A 19,949-nucleotide genomic window follows, 5' to 3' on the forward strand; every position below is an offset into this window, starting at 1 on the left:
GAGTTTTAGCTGGCAACGGCGGATGGCACGGTGAATTGTGTTCACAGATAATGTTCTCTGGAAATATTCCTGAGCCCATTTTGTGATTTCCAATACAGAAGCATGCCTGTATGTGATGCAGTGCCGTCTAAGGGCCCGAAGATCACGGGCACCCAGTATGGTTTTCCGGCCTTGACCCTTACACACAGAGATTCTTCCAGATTCTCGGAATCTTTTGATGATATTATGCACTGTAGATGATGATATGTTCAAACTCTTTGCAATTTTACACTGTCGAACTCCTTTCTGATATTGCTCCACTATTTGTCGGCGCAGAATTAGGGGGATTGGTGATCCTCTTCCCATCTTTACTTCTGAGAGCCGCTGCCACTCCAAGATGCTCTTTTTATACCCAGTCATGTTAATGACCTATTGCCAATTGACCTAATGAGTTGCAGTTTGGTCCTCCAGCTGTTCCTTTTTTGTACCTTTAACTTTTCCAGCCTCTTATTGCCCCTGTCCCAACTTTTTTGAGATGTGTTGCTGTCATGAAATTTCAAATGAGCCAATACTTGGCATGAAATTTCAAAATGTCTCACTTTCGACATTTGATATGTTGTCTATGTTCTATTGTGAATACAATATCAGTTTTTGAGATTTGTAAATTATTGCATTCCGTTTTTATTTACAATTTGTACTTTGTCCCAACTTTTTTGGAATTGGGGTTGTAGGAAAGGAGCTCAAACACTCCATGGTCCATAGTCTGCTTTGTGATGTAGTGACGCTCGCTATCCATCAAGGAGTCTCAACATCCCCTGAACCAAGCAGTGAAACTCCCTGCATTTCACACCAACTGCTCAGGACAGTATGTACAAATGAACTTGACGTTTTCTTTCCTGACTTTTTTTTTTGTTAAAACAAAAAGCACCAGCTCACCATTTGTCAGCTCCATCACCACAGACTTATTTTTGTGGAATAGGGTGCATCAGTTGCCGTCACTTTCATAAAATCTGATGCGTTTTTGTTTGGGTGTTCCTTTTCACCAATAAAGACATCCTGTAAATTTTTTTGACCATATTCAAAAGTCTAATGGTGGCACCATGAGCTTCATTTTTTTTTGCCAAAAAAACGCTTATTTTATGTTTTCGCGTAAGGTTTGAATCACAATGTTGGACTCCATTTATTGATTTCTTGTGGCCCAGAGATCATGTTAAGAACCTTTGCAAGGGATTAAGAAGCATTAATGTGATTCATAATACATTTGTATTGTTTAAAAGTAGTTGAACAATGATTCAATGAACAGCTAAAACTCAAACTGTGCTTGATAATATATTTAGAATATGGACTAAAAATGTGTATCTAAGATATTTGGTATACTCTATAAGGTGCCGTAATGTTTCATGAAAAGTGATCGAAATTGTCATAAAAGTCATAAAATAGCAGCTTTTTCCATAACTTTGAGCTCCTGGTGCCACCATTAAACTTTTGAATTTTGTCAAAATATATTTCACCCAGTGTGTTTTCTTACCAAAAGGAACATAAAAACAAAAATGCATCATGATCGGAGGAACTTTTCATTTTTAGGGGGCAACTGATGCACCCTATTGTGGAATGCTCACATAAATTACATCGCATTTAATGTGAAAATGTCGTGTTAAACTCAACCATTTTTTTTTCATGTCACTCTGCATTTTAAACTTGGTTTAATTATATATAGAGTATAAATACGCAGGTGATTAGAGAAAAATTGCGCGCTGATGGTCTGAATTTCTCGATAATCACCTCAAGCGACTCGTCACCGTAAGTCAGGAAGAATTACAAATTATGAAAGAAAATGCTGTTTCGAAAAGCACTAAAGTAACAATGCCAACAGCGCTCGCTGTGCAGTAAGCACCTCTCCATTTACATAGCAAATTTTCGATCGCCGTGTACCAAGGTTTTTTTTTTTAATAAATAAAAAAAACTAACTCTTGTGAAGCAGAATATATTTTAGAGGAAAAAAATACTGAATTTTCAGAATATGCATTCAGATTTGCACGATATTGCTCAGTTCTGACACGGCGATCATTTGTCTGAACGTTGATGGTGCAACCGCTGGGTGCGGCCATATTGGATTTTGGTCGAAAGTCGATGACATGCCGCCCCATGATTCTAGACTCTAACTCGCTTTCTATTGGTCGAAACTGGCTAAAATTGATACCAGAGTTCGGGAACAGTGATGACCCCTGGCGGGCCTTTTTGCAGTAATTTTGGTCAAACCAGATGCCAGCCAGAGCCCACGGAAGTTCTAGTGATGGTCAATAGATGCGTATCCTTCTACAGAAAACAATAAAAATAGTGGATTTGGGAGGAGAGGGCGGCACGGTGGTGTAGTGGTTAGCGCTGTCGCCTCACAGCAAGAAGGTCCGGGTTCGAGCCTCGTGGCCGGCGAGGGCCTTTCTGTGCAGAGTTTGCATGTTCTCCCCGTGTCCGCGTGGGTTTCCTCCGGGTGCTCCGGTTTCCCCCACAGTCCAAAGACATGCAGGTTAGGTTAACTGGTGACTCTAAATTGAGCGTAGGTGTGAATGTGAGTGTGAATGGTTGTCTGTGTCTATGTGTCAGCCCTGTGATGACCTGGCGACTTGTCCAGGGTGTACCCCGCCTTTCGCCCGTAGTCAGCTGGGATAGGCTCCAGCTTGCCTGCGACCCTGTAGAACAGGATAAAGCGGCTACAGATAATGAGATGAGATGAGATTTGGGAGGACAGGGGAAAAAAAGAGAGAGGGTTCAGGGATGTTAATCATATTGTTTTGAAGAAGTTATATTGGATTAGAAACGTAATACATAGCACTTTTGAGCATCGCCCTTTGTATAGTAACCTGTGGAACTGTGCTGCCACCTTGTTGCGCCATCAGTATGCAATAAGTGGCGTTTGCATGCCAACTAGGAGAGTTGAAATTGGTTTGAGTAGTTTACACCAGCTAACTATGCAAATAATGCAATTCAATTTCAAAATAAATAAAAATACTGGAGTAAAAAGGTTATTTTTAAGCTCTGATATGTTTTAGGCACAAGAATTGCTCCAATTAATAAAAAGTTAAGCTTTCCAAAAATGGAAAATTTCAAACGGCTGTAACTTCTGTTCTATTTAACCGAGTGGGAAAACGAAACCAGTTTTGAATTCAGAACTTCATAGTCTTTCTTGTGGTATGCCACACTCTTTGATCACAACTAGATTTAAAAATGGCCCGTCATTGCTAACTAAAACTATTCAAAGGTAACGTGGGATTTATTTTATCCATCAAAACGAAGTATTTTATGTGACAGCGCAGATAAGTGACAAGTCTGTGCCACGCCTTTATACATTTACATACCACTTTTGAAGTTTGAAATAATCACGTATATTTACCGTATACGAAAACAAACAATTATCCACCTCAGGCTCAGTGAATATTGGTGAATAATAACCTTTACTTATAACAACAACCTCAAATCATTGTTAAATATAAAAGTCCAGATTGCTTACGGTGTCATCTGCTGATTAGCGCACCAACGTACACCAGGCTTCCATCATGTCGCATCATTAGCCGTTAGTCAGATGGAGGCATCGAAGTATCTTTACGTGGTTGAGTAAGTGAGTACGGTATTGGCGTGATCTCTGATTTTTCAGATTTTTATTTGTTTAAAATTTTGAAGACCATTTATCATTTTCGTTTCACTTCACAATCGTGCTACTCTGTGTTGGCCTATCACATAAAATCTCAATAAAAAACTTAAGTTCATGGTTGTAAGGTGGAAAAATGTGAAAAAGTTCAAGGGGTATGAATACTTTTTCAAGGCACTGCATCACTATCCATGTAGCCCTGATGATGAATCTTTGACTGCCGATAGACACCATATTCACACGTTTTGAACTTTTATATAGACACAAAGTAAAGAGCACTAAACAGTAACGAGACCGTCAGTCAATGACGGCGTAGCTCACTCTGGCCCAAATCTGGGTAGAAGTTCTATGCACCCTAGGTTCCCCTACCATCATACCAGAAAGAATCAAAATCGATGAACAACTGATGGAGAAGAAGCGACTTGTGTGGAAACCGCTCATTAGGGATTGATTAATTACTCCATATTCATTGCAATTATTCAAATTTGGATAGGAGCTCTTGTATGCAGACCGACCTTCCTGCCAAAAAGAATAAAAATTGGTGAAGAATTGAGAAAGAAGCAGCGATTTTCATGAAATATGGATGACGCTGGACGGACAACATACGATGGCATAAGGTCGTTGGCCGGATGAGATAATAAACGAAGCAAAGTCAATATTCAACGTGGTGACACTTTGCTTTAAAAGAAAATAGCACTCTCAGGTACAATGAGTGCAGTTTTATAAGGAAACGAGCTGTAGGTTTTACTGAACATCTTACAGAACCAGCCACAGTTCTTTCCTTCTGGAGGTCTCGACTGTCACACTTACGGTACTTATTTTTGCAGTACAACCCAGCAGCCTTCATGTCTGATGTATTTTGTCTGAAAAGTAAAAACGGTCTCTTGCGTACTGTTTACGGATATAGAAACCACTTCCTTCAACCATAACATGATGGATACTTTAGTTATATTCTTTTTATAAAAAAAAACAACCCACAAAAAGTCATCAATACTTTGTCGACAGTGAAAGTTGAAACTGAAACCCTGGAGTATCAGAATAATAGGTTACGTTTATATAGCGCTTTTCTCAAAATCAAGGTCACTTTACACAGGTCAAAGAAAACAGAACACACCCCAAAAAAAAAAAAAAGTTAGTAAAGAGTAACAAGTTTATGCAGTAGTGGTGGTGGAGGAGGAGACGTGTTCATGAAACAAAGGTTTTGAGATGAGACTTGAAGAAAGAAAGGTACCGGTAAGTAGCCTGGGCCCGCCCATCCTAAGTGTGACGCAACACGAGGGCCTGTTGCGAGCTTAGTCTGGCAAGGCAAGCTATCTCCAGCTCTTCCAAGCTCCCGAAAAATCGGGAGCCAATCAACTTTGAGCATCTCCAACGGCCCTGGGTAGAGGCGTGTTCAAGGCAGTGACGTAGTAGAACTGCGACCGGAAGCCATAGATTGTTTACAGAATCTATGCCGGAAGCGCTTCATTCACATCACGAACATGGAGCAGCGGCAAGCCTTTGACACAGCGGTAGATGCTGTATTGAAAGCATTCAACGGGAAGTTCTCATTGAAAACGGAGCAAAGAGCAGCCCTGGAGGTATTTATCTTCTTCCTGTTACTCAAGCAGTTTCCGTCGCGTCACATACGTCAGAGGAAAGAGTGATGTGATTGGTTTAAGCTTCGTCACAGCCTTTTCTGGCTTCGACCAGTAGCAAACTGAGGCATTTCAGGGAGGCGGGTCAACCACGCCTTTGGGAAACGGTTGGGCTTAATATCTTTGCCAGACCAAATGCTCGCAGAGCTTTGAAGTCACGTTAACCAGGCTAACCGGTAAGAGCAGTCAGGGCGGGTTTGAGGGAGAACTTGGAATTCATGGCGCTGAAGGACCTGCCACCCGGGGTAGAGAGTCTGGTGCGGCAAGGAGATTATAGCTAGAGGATCTGAGAGAGCGGGATGGAGTGTAAGGGGTCAGAAGGTCACAGGTGTAAGCAGGAGCAAGGTTATGGAGAGCTTTGAAAGTGATTTGTAGGATTTTATACTTAATTCGGGACAGAACAGGTAGCCAGTGAAACTGAGGAAGAATGGGGGTGAGATGAGCAGATCGTTTGGTACGAGTGATGAGTCTTGCTGCGGAATGAAGCGATTCATACAGTACAAGACGTCACGTACTGTATTTGGACAAAATGCAACTTGTTCTATTAAAAAAATAAAATAAGATTCATGATCCAGTAAAGCGGGAAAAAAAAAGCCCAGAGTGAAAAAACACAGAGCCAAACACATCAATGGCAATAAGCTTTTTATTTAAACATTAAGGCAGTGTCTGTCTTTTTTTTTTTTCTGTTTCATTTTTGTACACTGCTTATCCACAAAGCTTGCTGGTGGCCATGTTGATGTACAACAGTGTGAACAGTTTCTCTGTGAATATCCACCTGGCAGCAAATCACATAAATATGTACACCCTTTTAGGCCTATTTACATTCCGCACTATAATACAGTGGGTTGGAATTATGTTTTGGAGGGGGAGCAGACAAACAATATGAGCTGTTGTACAAAATGGAGAACACCCGACCCTTTACTTTCCTCTAAACTGGGGTCTGACCTTTTTTTTCCCCCTTCTTTTTTCCTTGACCAGTTATGATTTTTAAAATCAACTCGTACACACTTACATCTGGAAAAATCAGGATCGTTCCAGAGAGAACACTGTATCTCACTTACTGTGAAGTTTTTATTTTTTTTATTTTTTACTATTTTGCTTTAACGTCTTTCATAAAACATGCAGTAACGTTAGGAGCATGAAATGCATCGTTTGGAAATGTGGATTAATATTTTAATATTTGGGGGGGGGGGGGGGGGAGAACCCTTAATTGAAGTTGCCTTCCTATGTAATGCTGTTTGAAATTCATCCAAAAATAACGGTCTTCTTTTTTTTCTTTTTTCCTTTTTTTAAAAAAAAAAAAACGCCGAATGGAACAAACAATATTGTAGTGACCACAAACATACACGTTGGCACATGTCGAGAGAACCCGAGTGTGTGACGTGATGAAACCTCATTTACACAAAATAAACACAATATAATAATAATAATCACCAAATTACCAATTCAACAATTCTCAAAAAAAAAAAAAAAAAAAAAACGGGAAAAAACAAACAAACAAACAAACAAACAAACCTCCCACTGAGGTAAACCTGTGGAATAGAATCATAAAAGTTTTTATTTTTTTCTATCAACATTAAAGAGGGATGAATTTTTTTATGAAAAAGTAGCAAAGAATAAAAGTTGAATTATATTTAAAGCACATGCAAAGTAATTTTATAGTATTTATAGCATCACGCACATCGGAGTCGGATTTTGGAGGTGTGTTAGTGTGAGGACATAAAATCCACTGCTCTCAGCAGTGTGTGTGTGTGAGAGAGAGAGAAAAAAAAATGACTGACACTCCAGGTTTGCCTTAAGTCTTTAAAAAAAAAAAAAAAAAACCCGGTCGGAAGGAGAGTTGTGCGTTGTCACTTGGTAGTTTGAACTTCACGTCTCAAATAAATGGCACTTAACACCAAAATCGTAGGGTTTTTTTTGTACACAACAAAAGGGATACACATTTATACACATGAGGTGTTGGGTTTGGAGTCCCAGTGAGCTGAGAAGTCCACTCGCTGTGGGTGGAGGTCCCCTTCCTCAAAAAAATAAAATAAAAACACAAAAAACGCATCAGCGTCCTCTGGCATCAGTCGTCCACTTTTTGTTTTTAAACTGACGCAAGAGCAGTCCTCAATGTCCATGACTTTGATTTGGCGCAGTCTCTTAAACCGGTGTGTGTGTGTGTGTGTGGTGTGTGTGTGTGTGTGTGTGTGTGTGTGTGTACACTGTAGGGACCTGAAAAAGCAGCTTGACATCCATATGCTCAGCTCTTTTTCCTCTCTGATTGTCGCTGGAGCATTGGACATTTTATCTCTTTTTTTTTTTTTAAACAAAAAGGTGTATAGGTGACAAACAAACAAAAACTGCTGTAGAAAGAAAAAAAAAAAAAAAAAGAACATCAGTGTCCATGACGGGACAACACAAACCGTCTGCTGGCCAAGTGCTTCATAAAAAAAGAACGCAAACAAATTAGTTATAAACACGCACGAAACACGCTCGGGTTGAGACGAGTCCGAAAAAAAAAAACGTTCTAAAACTGCAACGGTATCAGTGACATTAAAAACAAAACGCATTATGTACCTTGTAAACTAATGTCCATGGAAAAGAGTGAAAAAACACACACGCACACCTCTGTACCTCAAAATGTGCCTCAGAAGCTCGAGTGGTGAATCTCTGAGTCTGTAAAAGCAGCACGCGACGCCACTGGCAGCCATTTTGGGCCAAAACTGAAACACTAAAGCCAAAATAAAGGAAGCACATCTCCACCAGATGAGCATCAGCCAAACTACATCTCAGTCAGCTGCTTTATGGAGTGGTTTGATACACAGATGTGTCGATTTAAACAACAAAAAAAAAAATAGGATACAGAGCTAAAAACAGTCGTAGCAGCTAACAGTCAAGACGTAGCAAGGATCGGTCTCGAGGAAGAGGCGTGGCCTTAAGTTTCAAGGCGCGACTGTAGGTTAGAAATGACTGGGATGATCAATACAAATGAATACGCACTAGCAGCTCGAAGCGAGCTTTACTGTTTAGCGTTAATAAAGATAGCAAACGAGTGAAGCTGAACGACTTGTTCGTTCCATTTTGGGTGGAGTTACTGGGTTCAAACAGCAATGCGTACTGCAGCTGTAAGTGTGCGCATGTGTGTGAGGGAGCAAGAGGTGAGAATCCTGAGCGATGCTATGGAGGGAGGAGTCTGTGTGTGATGTATCGTTGTTTTATGAGCAGTGTGAAGGCACACGCTAACGTTGGTGTGCAAGCGTGTGTACGGGGAGTCTTCTGCAGCAGCCATGTTCACCACGGTGTGTGTTCTATTTAAGAGAAGTGCATTAGTAATACGAGGGGATGGGTTAGTTCGCATGTGTATGTGCTCTCTAGTGTGTTTCACAATGTGTGTGTGTATCCATGTCCATCCACATCCCTGGTTACACTTTGAAGGAGCGAATATTGGAGAAGTGTGTGCGTGTGTGTGTGTTCACTCGCTGTCCGACAGCGTCTCGTACTGAGAGCAGAGCAGCGGTTTGGGTTCCTCTTCCCAGGTGCGGCTCTGAGGCTGCGGAGGTCCTGCAGCAGGCTGGGTGGGCGACGGGGAGGGGCCAGACATCACCGAGCCGGGCAAACGCATCATCGTGAAGGGGTTACAGGGGTACGGGGTGGAACCTGCAACCACACACACACTTCTGTCATTCGACATGGAAACAAAATGTGACCCCTCACCGAATCCAGGGACGCATGTCGGCCGAAACGAATCCGAGATAATCGCAAAAGAAGCATTTTTTTTTCGAAATTTGTGATTTTTGTTTTTTTCCATCATGTGCAAGTTGAGATCTTGAAGAATGCAATCAGTATTTCAGATAACAGATTGTTTTGTTGGAAAAGCATACATTTTTTGTTGCAAATTGTCTCGTTTTTGTCAGGACTGTAGCCTGCTGGGGGCTGTGGGTAAATTACCATATGGGCCATTCACATGATGATTTAAGTCTTTTGTTTGTTTTTCTCGCGAATCAGCTGTATGATACGAGCTGAGCTCGTGGCTACTTAAGCTGCATACAGGCGTGTAATTTCACTATGGAATGAGCAAGCTAAACAGAGCGCAGAGGAGCTGAAACACTGCAAAGCAAACAGACGCACGGTAGTTACATCGGAGATAACCATTTCTAGCAAAAAAAAAAAAAAAAAAACGCAACCAAAAGGAAGCTAGGACTACATATTCCATCGGAGGCATTGATGTGTGCAAGGCGCCGTTTCTCTTTCTGATGGGGTGAGTTTATTAATCTAAGGCTGTGTGGTTATTTTTGCATGTAACGGAGAATGTTGTGGTTTGGTTAAGCCTAGGTCACAACCGGACGTACGATTTTTTGGCTGTGTGATTTTTGGCGTTTCCCAAATCACTGCGTTTTTGTTTTTTTTTGTTCATAGAGAAAGACGCACATTGGCCGTAAGTTTGTCTTGCAACCTGAAAAAAACCGTAAGCGCCCGTAGAGTTTGTTTGACATGACAAAGAACCTCTGCGGCCGGTCTGCGGCTCGAAAATCAGCGCATCACACGCGCGCTCTCGTGCTTTTCACACGCGCCCTCCATGCGTTTTTTGCGTGTAGACCGGCCGTAGGAGCACATACGGCCGGTTGTGACCGAGGCTTTACATGAAACTAGCATTGTGTTAGTTGTGTCATCATCATGCTATCTTTCTTTCTTACGATGTGAGTAATTTTTCAACCACAAAACATTAAAGTATACTTTAGGACTTATTTTTGTACTTCATAATTGTCTGGGCATACTTTGCATGCAAGGAAAATTGACGTGGTGATCTTTGTTTACATGAAAGTAGCATCGTGCTAGCTCGTAGGGGGTAGAGCTTTCGTTAATATCATGCAAATGAGCACCATTATGTGCCCGCCCTGCACCCAGAGTAGCTGAGAAGGAAAACTTTGAGGGCGATTTTCTCCCTTTCCTGTTTTAAGAGGTATGCACTTTCAAAAGGCCACACATTCTTCAAATATTGTCAGATCTCCACATGGAAGGCATCATTGGAAAGCTTAGAAACCGTACTTTCTGAATCTGTCAATAACTCAAAATGCCCCCGGGCAGACATGTGTCCCTGGATTCTGGATTTGGGCACAAATGTTCACTGATGTGAAAAACAAAACTTGTGAGCTGCCGTTTTACATAAGGGGGACCCACTTGGGGTTGTGCTGTCACAGGAAAATCATCAGTGCTGTGAAGCACAGTTTCCATTTCCTGAAGTGTTTTATTCCCCTTATACAGCATATACACTACAGAAATTAGTTTTTTTTTTTGTTTTTTTAAGACTAAAGAACTCTATGCTGTACTTTTTATCCATTTATAGTTGCATTTCAACTCTGTTTGTGGAAAATCCACGCAACACGATATCCTGGAGATGTCAGGAAACTTAAAACCCTCTGACTGTTCCAAAGCTCCGACACTTAAGCAGAGACTCCTCCTATACATCAACAATTATTTACTTTTTATTTATTGTTTATATGGATTGGGTGCCATTCAATGCTCCAAGTCAACCGTTACCATAGAAACAACAACCGTAATAGAAAATCTGGACCAATCACGGTTCAGAATTGAACATCGCTTTTTGTTTATTCTATCCACATTCACTGGATATGAGAAACCGCGTGCTCAGATTGGCTACACTACTACTAGGCTATCACGGCTCATACTGTATATCGTGAGGAGAGAAAAACAAAATGGTGGAGCGTGTTGCTGAACCAACCGAGGACGAAATAAAAACTCGAATCAAAAAGAAAACCTGACTAAAAAGCAACAAAATAGTTCTGAAAGTATCTGATCGTAAGAACGCTTTTTTTTTTTCTTCAAGAATTATTATTCTTGGCGCATTTTTCACACATTGCTCCGGTCATTTCACCGGTTTGTTCACATTCTAAGCGGGCGTTATTTTGTCGGACGTTTCGTATAAAGTTTTTAGTTATCGAATTTGCAAAAAATAAAAATGATCCGTTTCTCAAAATCCAGTGAATGTGGAGAGAATAAAACAGTTATTCCACTCAATCTGGTCGTACACGGATTATAGCCATCAGCTCATGTACGACTCGAGTTCATGGAATAACTGTTAATTACATGGATGCAAACAGCGAGCCTTTTGGCGGATGCCGCCTTTTTCACGGCTGTCTGGGGGACTTGTGTGAATCGCGCAGATCTGATGAGGGTTTTTTTGGGGGGCGTTGGAGTGTCTGATTATAATTTCATCAAAGTAAATTCTGTATTAAAATTACTAAATAAGCAAATGCCGTTACAGTCCATGAAACAGGAAGTACAAGTATGAGAAGAAAACAGTAAATCAGAAAGCTGCGCACGTAAAGCCAATTACGTAACTCAGGGCTTTTCAAAGTGTGGGGCGCCAGAGTTCTTCGGGGGGGCGCAACATGAGAGACAAAATGGATCGATTTTTAGTACCTAAAGCTACAGTGAGTGAGGAGACAAAGTCTGGGCCAAGCAAAAAAACAGCCTCCAGGATGTTGTGATTTGCAACTTCAGCGCAAATTCAACCAATCCCTGCGAATTCAGGGCGGTGTTGCAATTATATCCAATCACCACAACTTTCCCGCAAATTTGACCAATCGTTGGCGTCATCTTGAGGTGACATCGACAAACTACCTTCCGCCTTACTTCCGTGTGTTCAAGAGAATCATATGCGTCGTGTTGCCAGATTGGACGATTTCAAGTGCATTTTGGCGGGTTTTGAACATATTTTGGACTGGAAAACGTCAGCAGTATCTGGCAACACTGAAAGTGTGTTATGTTTACAGTGAAGGACTGTGTGCACTTTATTTTTTTTTTACTTAATACAAGAAGTTAATGGATGCCAACATTTTTGCCAAAATGGTATTTTATTTTCCATTGTTTAGGCAGCTTCAGCATCATACTGTGAGATTCTGTTCAAATTGTTTTTTTCTTCTATGAAGCCTGAGCCATTTATTTTATTAGTTTATAATTATTGTTTAATTTAGTCTTCAGGAGAGACTGCCTGCACACAGTACTAGTATTAATAGTGTTTTTTCTTACATGAAAGCTGAGGCATTTATATTATATTTGAAGGTAACTTCATGTTGTGCTGTGAGGTTCTCTGCACTTTAACTTTTGAACCAACAGGTGCATTTGGATAAGTAAAGCCTATTTTTCTGCATTTTTGTAGCCCTGGTAATCTTTTATATTGGTAAAGTTGTTTATAGGACCATTTCTCAGTGTCTGTTTTTTTAATCAATAGTTTTTCAGTAATAACTTAATATTTAACATATCACTCAATTTTAATCACAAAAAGAGAAAATCGCAACAATTTCTCGCAACTTTCACTTCCTCCCGCAATGTAATCGCAACAAAAACCTAAAAAACACCGCAACTTTCATCGCAATTTTTTTGGAAAACCCCCCGCAACATCAGACATTTTAGCCCGCAACAATCACAAAAAAGGCCCGCGGAATCCTGGGGGGACTGAAAAAAGAAGGAAGTATGACCACGATTATTTAAAGTTTGGATTTTCATGGACTGGATCTGAAGATGCTCCACTGCCACAGTGTGTTGTCTGCCAAGAGGTGCTAGCTAACGATGCTATGGGATGTTTAAAATGTGTAAAACAAGATGTTTTAAAAAGCACAGATGTTTAAAATGTGAAAAAGAAAAAAATAATGTGTACAACAACCATTTTTTAAAAATACGAATGGAACATTAAGTATAGCAACAACAAAAATTGTAAGGGGGGGCGCTGTTGTTTATTTGCTCTCCGAGGGGGGGGCGGACTCTCCCACACTTTGAAAACCCCTGAAGTAACTTATGTTGGACTGATGGAAATCCTTGCGCGTGCAGTGAAGTGCAGCCAGCAGCAGATAATGGCGCGCAGCCAATTGGCTTTACGTGCGCAGCTTTCTGTCCCCCAGACAGCCGTGAAAAAGGCGGCATCCGCCAAAAGGCGCGCCGTTTGCATCCATGTAATTATAAACTAAGTTATGAAATCTTTTGTAGTTGGCGTGTCATTACCTGTAGACGATGGTCTGTCCTCCCACACTCGGTTGGTGAGAGGCGTGCGGCGGTTGCAGTCTCCTTCAGAGTGGACGGAGGACACAGAGGACGGTCTCTCTCCCCCCGACAGTCCAGGACCGGGAGACTTTGTCTTGCGGCCGTTGGAGCGCCCGCTGCTCTTTGATTTACCTACGAGACACGCACGCTACTTAAAACCTTTTTGATAAGCCACACAATAACCTGGTACTGAAAGTCAACTTCACCTGACTGCATCATACAGTCCAGCTCAATACCACCATTTATACGGCAAGAGAAATAAAGTCATGACTCCGTGTGTGTGTGTGTGGTCTAGATCCATACCAGACAGTGAGTAGGGCTCTTCAGTGCGTGGATCAGCAGCAGGGGGTCCGGAGTTGGAGGGCAAGCGCTCGTCTGCCTGTTCGTCATATTTTCCCATCAGAGCTTTGCGGATTATTGCCTCCAGGCCAATGGTGTTCCCGCTGGAGTCTGGAGGAGGTTGACTACGAATGGTCACTGGCCCTAAGACACACACACACCTAGGTGTTACAAGATGCACCAGTGTTTTTGACGACCTAATTTCAAGTCACACAGTAACTTGAGACTAACACTACGTTCAGACTGCAACCTGAAACGACCCATATCCGATTTGTCGTGAAATCCGATTTTTTTGTTAGGCCGTTCACATTACCAATTATATGAGACTTGTATGCGATCTCCAATATGAACGGAAAACGACCCAAAAGTGTCCCGCATGCGCAAATTGACACGTAATAAGCACATCTACGTAATATGTAAAAAAAAAAGCGCACTCTTCAAGTTTGCAAGTAAAGCATGGAGATGAGGCGAGACCTGGCGATGTGGTTTTTGTGGCGGCGGCGGAACTCGCACAATAATCTGATTAATGTGGGCAGCAGACTAATGAGACCGAAGGTGTCAAATTACTGGAAATTTCCAGAACAATCTTATAATCTTGTAATACAGGATGGTTTAACATCCAGGTCCCTACCAAATCCACCATTAGCTTGATCAATTCTATAAAAGTCTATTTAAATTCTGAAAACTGTACAAAATGTTGTTGTTTTCCACCAAAGAGGCGGGATTAGCCAACGCAGAATAGTGACGTTTGTCTCTTGTTGATGACGTGTAGGTCGCATGAATGCGACCTGTCCGGTCAGACTGCAGTCGCATGTGAAAATAACGGATATGCATCGGAATTAGGACCACATATCCAAGCGGCCTGGGTCGCATGTGAAAAAAATCGGATCTGTGTCTTTCAGATTGTCAATAACAAATCGGATACAGGTCGCATATGGGAAAAAAAAAAAAAATCAGATATGGGTCGTTTCAGGGTGCAGTCTGAACATAGTCTAACTGAACTGAAGTGGCGCACACAACATTCCACGTTAATCGCTAATAAGATCCGGCCTCTCTGTAGATGAGCATCTTGCTGAAGTAAAATTAAAACCCAATTTTACGTAAATGAGAAACTGGAACGCGTGAACTCCTTGTACGATGAAGACGTCAGGAAACTTGACACCTTCCATAAACAGCAAAACAAACACACCTTCATAACATTTATTACTGGCCTTAGATCGTGTGTAGCATCTACCACACAAGTCCCTGTGAATTAGCCGTTGCTATAGAAATCGTAATGTATGAGAACAAGCGCATTAATACAAACACTTAGAAAATCTGACCAATCAGATTTGAGAACTGAACCTTATGCTGGAGTACGAGAGGAAAAATAGAACATGATGTACAGTATGAAGACAATTTCATAATAATACACTTATATTGCAGCACTGTGCATCTTTATAAAACCACTTTCTTTCCCAAGAAACTCTCAGAAAAGAGAAAGTTAATGTTATACTGGTATTATTTCTTCATATCGCTCAGCTATATTAAATATTACCTCCAGTAGCAGAAGCAGGCATGTTGAAGATCTCCGTTCCAGGCTGCCCCGAGTCTGGAAGAGAAAATAAAATGGCACAAAGGACGAGAATTTATATACATGCACGTTCTGTGCCCCTCCCCCACAGTATGGGAAATCAGGAAGTGACATAGCACGAGTGAGCGAGCAATGGTTGGCGCAAGTCGTGATAAAGAGCACTTGTGTGTTGTGTCCGAAATCACTCATTCACTACTCCCTATCTAGGGAATTCTATATAGAGGAATATATAGTGAGCTCATTGGTAAAATGGGGGAGGGGAAGGGGGGGAAAAACAAACCCAACCCATTTTCGGACACTACTCTGCCACGCCATTTTTTTACATCATTGCTGTCGCACAATTAAAACGTGCCAGATTAGTCGGCTGGTGGGGTTTCAAAATAATAAATGCACGCATGTATTTTTGTGATAAATCCATATTATACAGAGCGCATTTCCCACATTAATAAATACAGACTACTTTGTCGTACTCTGCTGCATCTTTCAGTTCTTTTAAATCAAGGCTGAACTCTCTCTCTTTTTCGCCACTGCCTTTTATAAAATCAAATTTGAGGCTTTTGATTAATTCCTCGCTCTGCGCACTAACTTTTATTCTTGTATTTTATTGGTCTTATTCTTATTTTCTATTCTCTTACTATTTTTAATTGTACTCGAATATCAGTTTATAATGTGTTTCTCTCGTCTCGTCTTCTTCCGCTTATCCGGGACCGGGTCGCGAAGGCAGCAGTCTAAGCATGGAAGCCCAAACTTCCCTTTCCCCAGACACCTCGGCCAGCACCTCGGGAAGAACACCAAGGTGTTCCCAGGCCAGCCGAGGGACATAGTCCCTCCAGCGTGTCCTGGGTCTTCCCCGGGGCCTCCTCCCGGGGGGAAATGCCTGGAACACCTCCCCAGGGAGGCGTCCAGGAGGCATCCGAAAAAGATGCCCGAGCCACCTCAGCTGGTTCCTCTCGATGTGGAGGAGCAGCGGCTCTACTCCGAGCTCCTCCCAAGTGACTGTGCTTCTCACCCTATCTCTAAGGGAGCGCCCAGCCACCCTGCGAAGGAAACTCATTTCAGCCGCTTGTATCCGCGATCTTGTTCTTTCTGTCATTACCCAAAGCTCATGACCATAGGTGAGAGTCGGAACGTAGACTGACCGGTAAATTGAGAGCTTCGCCTTTTGGCTCAGCTCCTTCTTCACCACGACGGACCGGTAAAGCGACCGCATCACTGCGGAGGCTGCACCGATCCGCCTGTCGATCTCACGCTCCATCCTTCCCTCACTCGTGAACAAGATCCCGAGATACTTAAACTCCTCCACTTGAGGCAGGACTTCACCAACCTGGAGAGGGCAAGCCACCCTTTTCCGGTCGAGAACCATGGCCTCGGACTTGGAGGTGCTGATTCTCATCCCAGCCGCTTCACACTCGACTGCAAACCGCCCCAGTGCATGCTGAAGGTCCTGGTTTGAAGAAGCCAACAGGACATCATCATCCGCAAAAAGCAGAGATGAAATCCTGTGGTTCCCAAACAGGATTCCTTCCGGCCCCTGGCTGCGCCTAGAAATTCTGTCCATAAAAATTATGAACAGAACCGGTGACAAAGGGCAGCCCTGCCGGAGTCCAACATGCACTGGGAACAGGTCTGACTTACTGCCGGCAATGCGAACCAGACTCCTGCTCCGTTCGTACAGGGACCGGACAGCCCTTAGCAAAGAGCCCCGAACCCCATACTCCCGAAGCACCCCCCACAGAATACCACGGGGGACACGGTCGAATGCCTTCTCCAGATCCACAAAGCACATGTGGACTGGTTGGGCAAACTCCCATGAACCCTCGAGCACCCTATGAAGAGTATAGAGCTGGTCCAGTGTTCCGCGACCAGGACGAAAACCGCATTGTTCCTCCTGGATCCGAGGTTCGACTATTGGTCGAATTCTCCTCTCCAGTACCCTGGAGTAAACTTTCCCTGGGAGGCTGAGAAGTGTGATTCCCCTATAATTGGAGCACACTCTCTGGTCCCCTTTCTTAAAAAGAGGGACCACCACCCCAGTCTGCCACTCCAGAGGCACTGTCCCCAACTGCCACGCGATGTTGCAGAGGCGTGTCAACCAAGATAGCCCCGCAACATCCAGAGACTTGAGATACTCAGGGCGGATCTCATCCACCCCCGGTGCCTTGCCACCGAGGAGCTTGCAAACCACCTCAGTGACTTCGGCTTGGGTAATGGACGAGTCCACCTCTGAGTCATCAGCCTCAGTCTCCTCAGTGGAAGACATGACGGTGGGATTGAGGAGATCCTCAAAGTATTCCTTCCACCGCCCGACAATGTCCCCAGTCGAGGTCAACAGCTCCCCACCCGCACTGTAAACAGTGTTGGCAGAGTACTGCTTCCCCCTCCTGAGGCGCCGGACGGTTTGCCAGAATTTCTTCGAGGCCGACCGATAGTCCTTCTCCATGGCCTCCCCGAACTCCTCCCAGTTCCGAGTTTTTGCCTCCGCAACTGCCCGAGCTGCAGCACACCTGGCCTGCCGATACCCGTCGGCTGCCTCAGGAGTCCCGGAGATCAACATGGCCCGATAGGACTCCTTCTTCAGCTTGACGGCATCCCTTACTTCCGGTGTCCACCACCGGGTTCGGGGATTGCCGCCACGACAGGCACCGGAGACCTTGCGGCCACAGCTCCGAACAGCCGCGTCCACAATGGAGGTAGAGAACATGGTCCACTCAGACTCAATGTCCCCCGCCTCCCTCGGAAGCTGGGAAAAGCTCTCCCGGAGGTGGGAGTTAAAGATCTCCCCAACAGAGTGCTCGGCCAGACGTTCCCAGCAGACCCTCACCATACGTTTGGGCCTGCCAGGTCTGTCCAGCTTCCTCCTCCGCCAGCGGATCCAACTCACCACCAGGTGGTGATCAGTTGACAGCTCAGCCCCTCTCTTCACCTGAGTGTCCAAGACATAGGGCCGGAGATCAGATGAAACGACTACAAAGTCGATCATCGACCTCCGACCTAAGGTGTCCTGGTGCCACGTGCACTTATGGACACCCCTATGCTCGAACATGGTGTTCGTTATGGACAAACCGTGACTAGCACAGAAGTCCAATAACAAAACACCACTCGGGTTCAGATCGGGGAGGCCGTTCCTCCCAACCATGCCCCTCCAGGTGTCACTGTCGTCGCCCACGTGAGCATTGAAGTCCCCCAGTAGCACAATGGAGTCCCCAGTCTGAGCACCCCTCAGTACCTCTCCCAGGGACTCCAAGAAGGCTGGATACTCTATACTGCTATTTGGCCCGTAGGCACAAAACAGCAAGAGCCCTCTCCCCAATCCGAAGACGCAGAGAAGCGACCCTCTCGTTCACTGGGGTAAACTCCAACACATGGCAGCTGAGCTGGGGAGCTATAAGCAAGCCCACACCAGCCCGCCGCCGCTCACCACGGGCGACTCCAGAAAAGTGGAAAGTCCAGCCCCTCTCGAGGAGCTGGGTTCCAGAGCCCAAGCTGTGCATGGAGGTGAGCCCGACTATCTCTAGCCGGTACCTCTCAACCTCCTGCACAAGCTCAGGCTCTTCCCCCCCAGCGAAGTGACATTCCATGTCCCAACAGCCAGCCGCTGTGTCCGGGGATCAGGTCGTCGAGGCCCCTGCCTTCGACTGCCACCCAATCCACACTGCACCAAACCCCTACTGCTACCTCTGTGGGTGGTGAACCCACAGGAGGTCGGGCCCACGTCACCTCTTCGGGCTGAGCCCGGCCGGGCCCCATGGGCAAAGGCCCGGCCACCAAGCGCTCGCATACGAGCCCCAACCCCGGGCCTGGCTCCAGGGTGGGGCCCCGGCTGCGTCCTACCGGGCGACATCACGGTCCTGGATTTTTTCTCCATAGGGGGTTTTTGGTGAACTGCTCTTGGTCTGGCCTGTCACCTAGGACCTGTCTGCCTTGGGAAACCCTAACAGGGGCATAATGCCCCCGACAACATAGCTCCTAGGATCATTCAAGCACACAAACCCCTCCACCACAATAAGGTGGCAGTTCTAGGAGTTCTTCCTCCGTCCATTCACCCCAACACACACACTTTTTTTCAGCGCGACCGCAGTGCATAACGGGATATATCGTTTGGTTAGTGCCCATCGGATTTTCACTGCTTTTCAAGGTGGATTGTGGGATACTACGATAGGGTGTAATAATTCTCACGATACATTCGGACAGCACTACAAAATGGCGAACTCGCTATATACACACACTACCGTTCAAAAGTTTGGGGTCACCCAGACAATTTTGTGTTTTCCATGAAAAGTCACACTTTTCTTTACCACCATATGTTGTAAAATGAATAGAAAATATAGTCAAGACGTTTTTCTGGCCATTTTGAGCATTTAATCGACCCCACAAAAGTGATGCTCCAGAAACTCGATCTGCTCAAAGGAAGGTCAGTTTTATAGCTTCTCTAAAGAGCTCAACTGTTTTCAGCTGTGCTAACATGATTGTACAAGGGTTTTCTAATCATCCATTAGCCTTCTGAGGCAATGAGCAAACACATTGTACCATTAGAACACTGGAGTGAGAGTTGCTGGAAATGGGCCTCTATACACCTATGGAGATATTGCACCAAAAACCACACATTTGCAGCTAGAATAGTCATTTACCATATTAGCAATGTATAGAGTGTATTTCTGATTAGTTTAAAAGTGATCTTCATTGAAAAGAACAGTGCTTTTCTTTCAAAAATAAGGACATTTCAAAGTGACCCCAA

At 44.0% G+C, this 19,949-nt stretch overlaps 1 protein-coding gene across 5 annotated transcripts in view; it reads right to left on the reverse strand.

The window, feature by feature from the left end:
• Positions 1-5,884: 5,884 nt before the first annotated feature.
• ncor2 (nuclear receptor corepressor 2) overlaps positions 5,885-19,949 on the reverse strand; it is a 249,351-nt gene continuing 235,286 nt past the window's right edge. For all 5 annotated transcript variants that reach the window (XM_060931244.1, XM_060931245.1, XM_060931247.1 and 2 more), the window contains 4 exons: positions 15,179-15,232; positions 13,606-13,785; positions 13,264-13,434; positions 5,885-8,901 (listed from right to left, as the gene is read on the reverse strand). In XM_060931244.1, coding sequence (XP_060787227.1) covers positions 8,717-8,901; positions 13,264-13,434; positions 13,606-13,785; positions 15,179-15,232 — 590 coding nt within the window. In that variant the 3' untranslated portion in view covers positions 5,885-8,716. The remainder of the gene's footprint in view (positions 8,902-13,263; positions 13,435-13,605; positions 13,786-15,178; positions 15,233-19,949) is intronic.

Source organism: Neoarius graeffei, chromosome 10, assembly GCF_027579695.1.
Source record: "Neoarius graeffei isolate fNeoGra1 chromosome 10, fNeoGra1.pri, whole genome shotgun sequence".
Taxonomy (NCBI): Eukaryota; Metazoa; Chordata; class Actinopteri; order Siluriformes; family Ariidae; genus Neoarius; species Neoarius graeffei.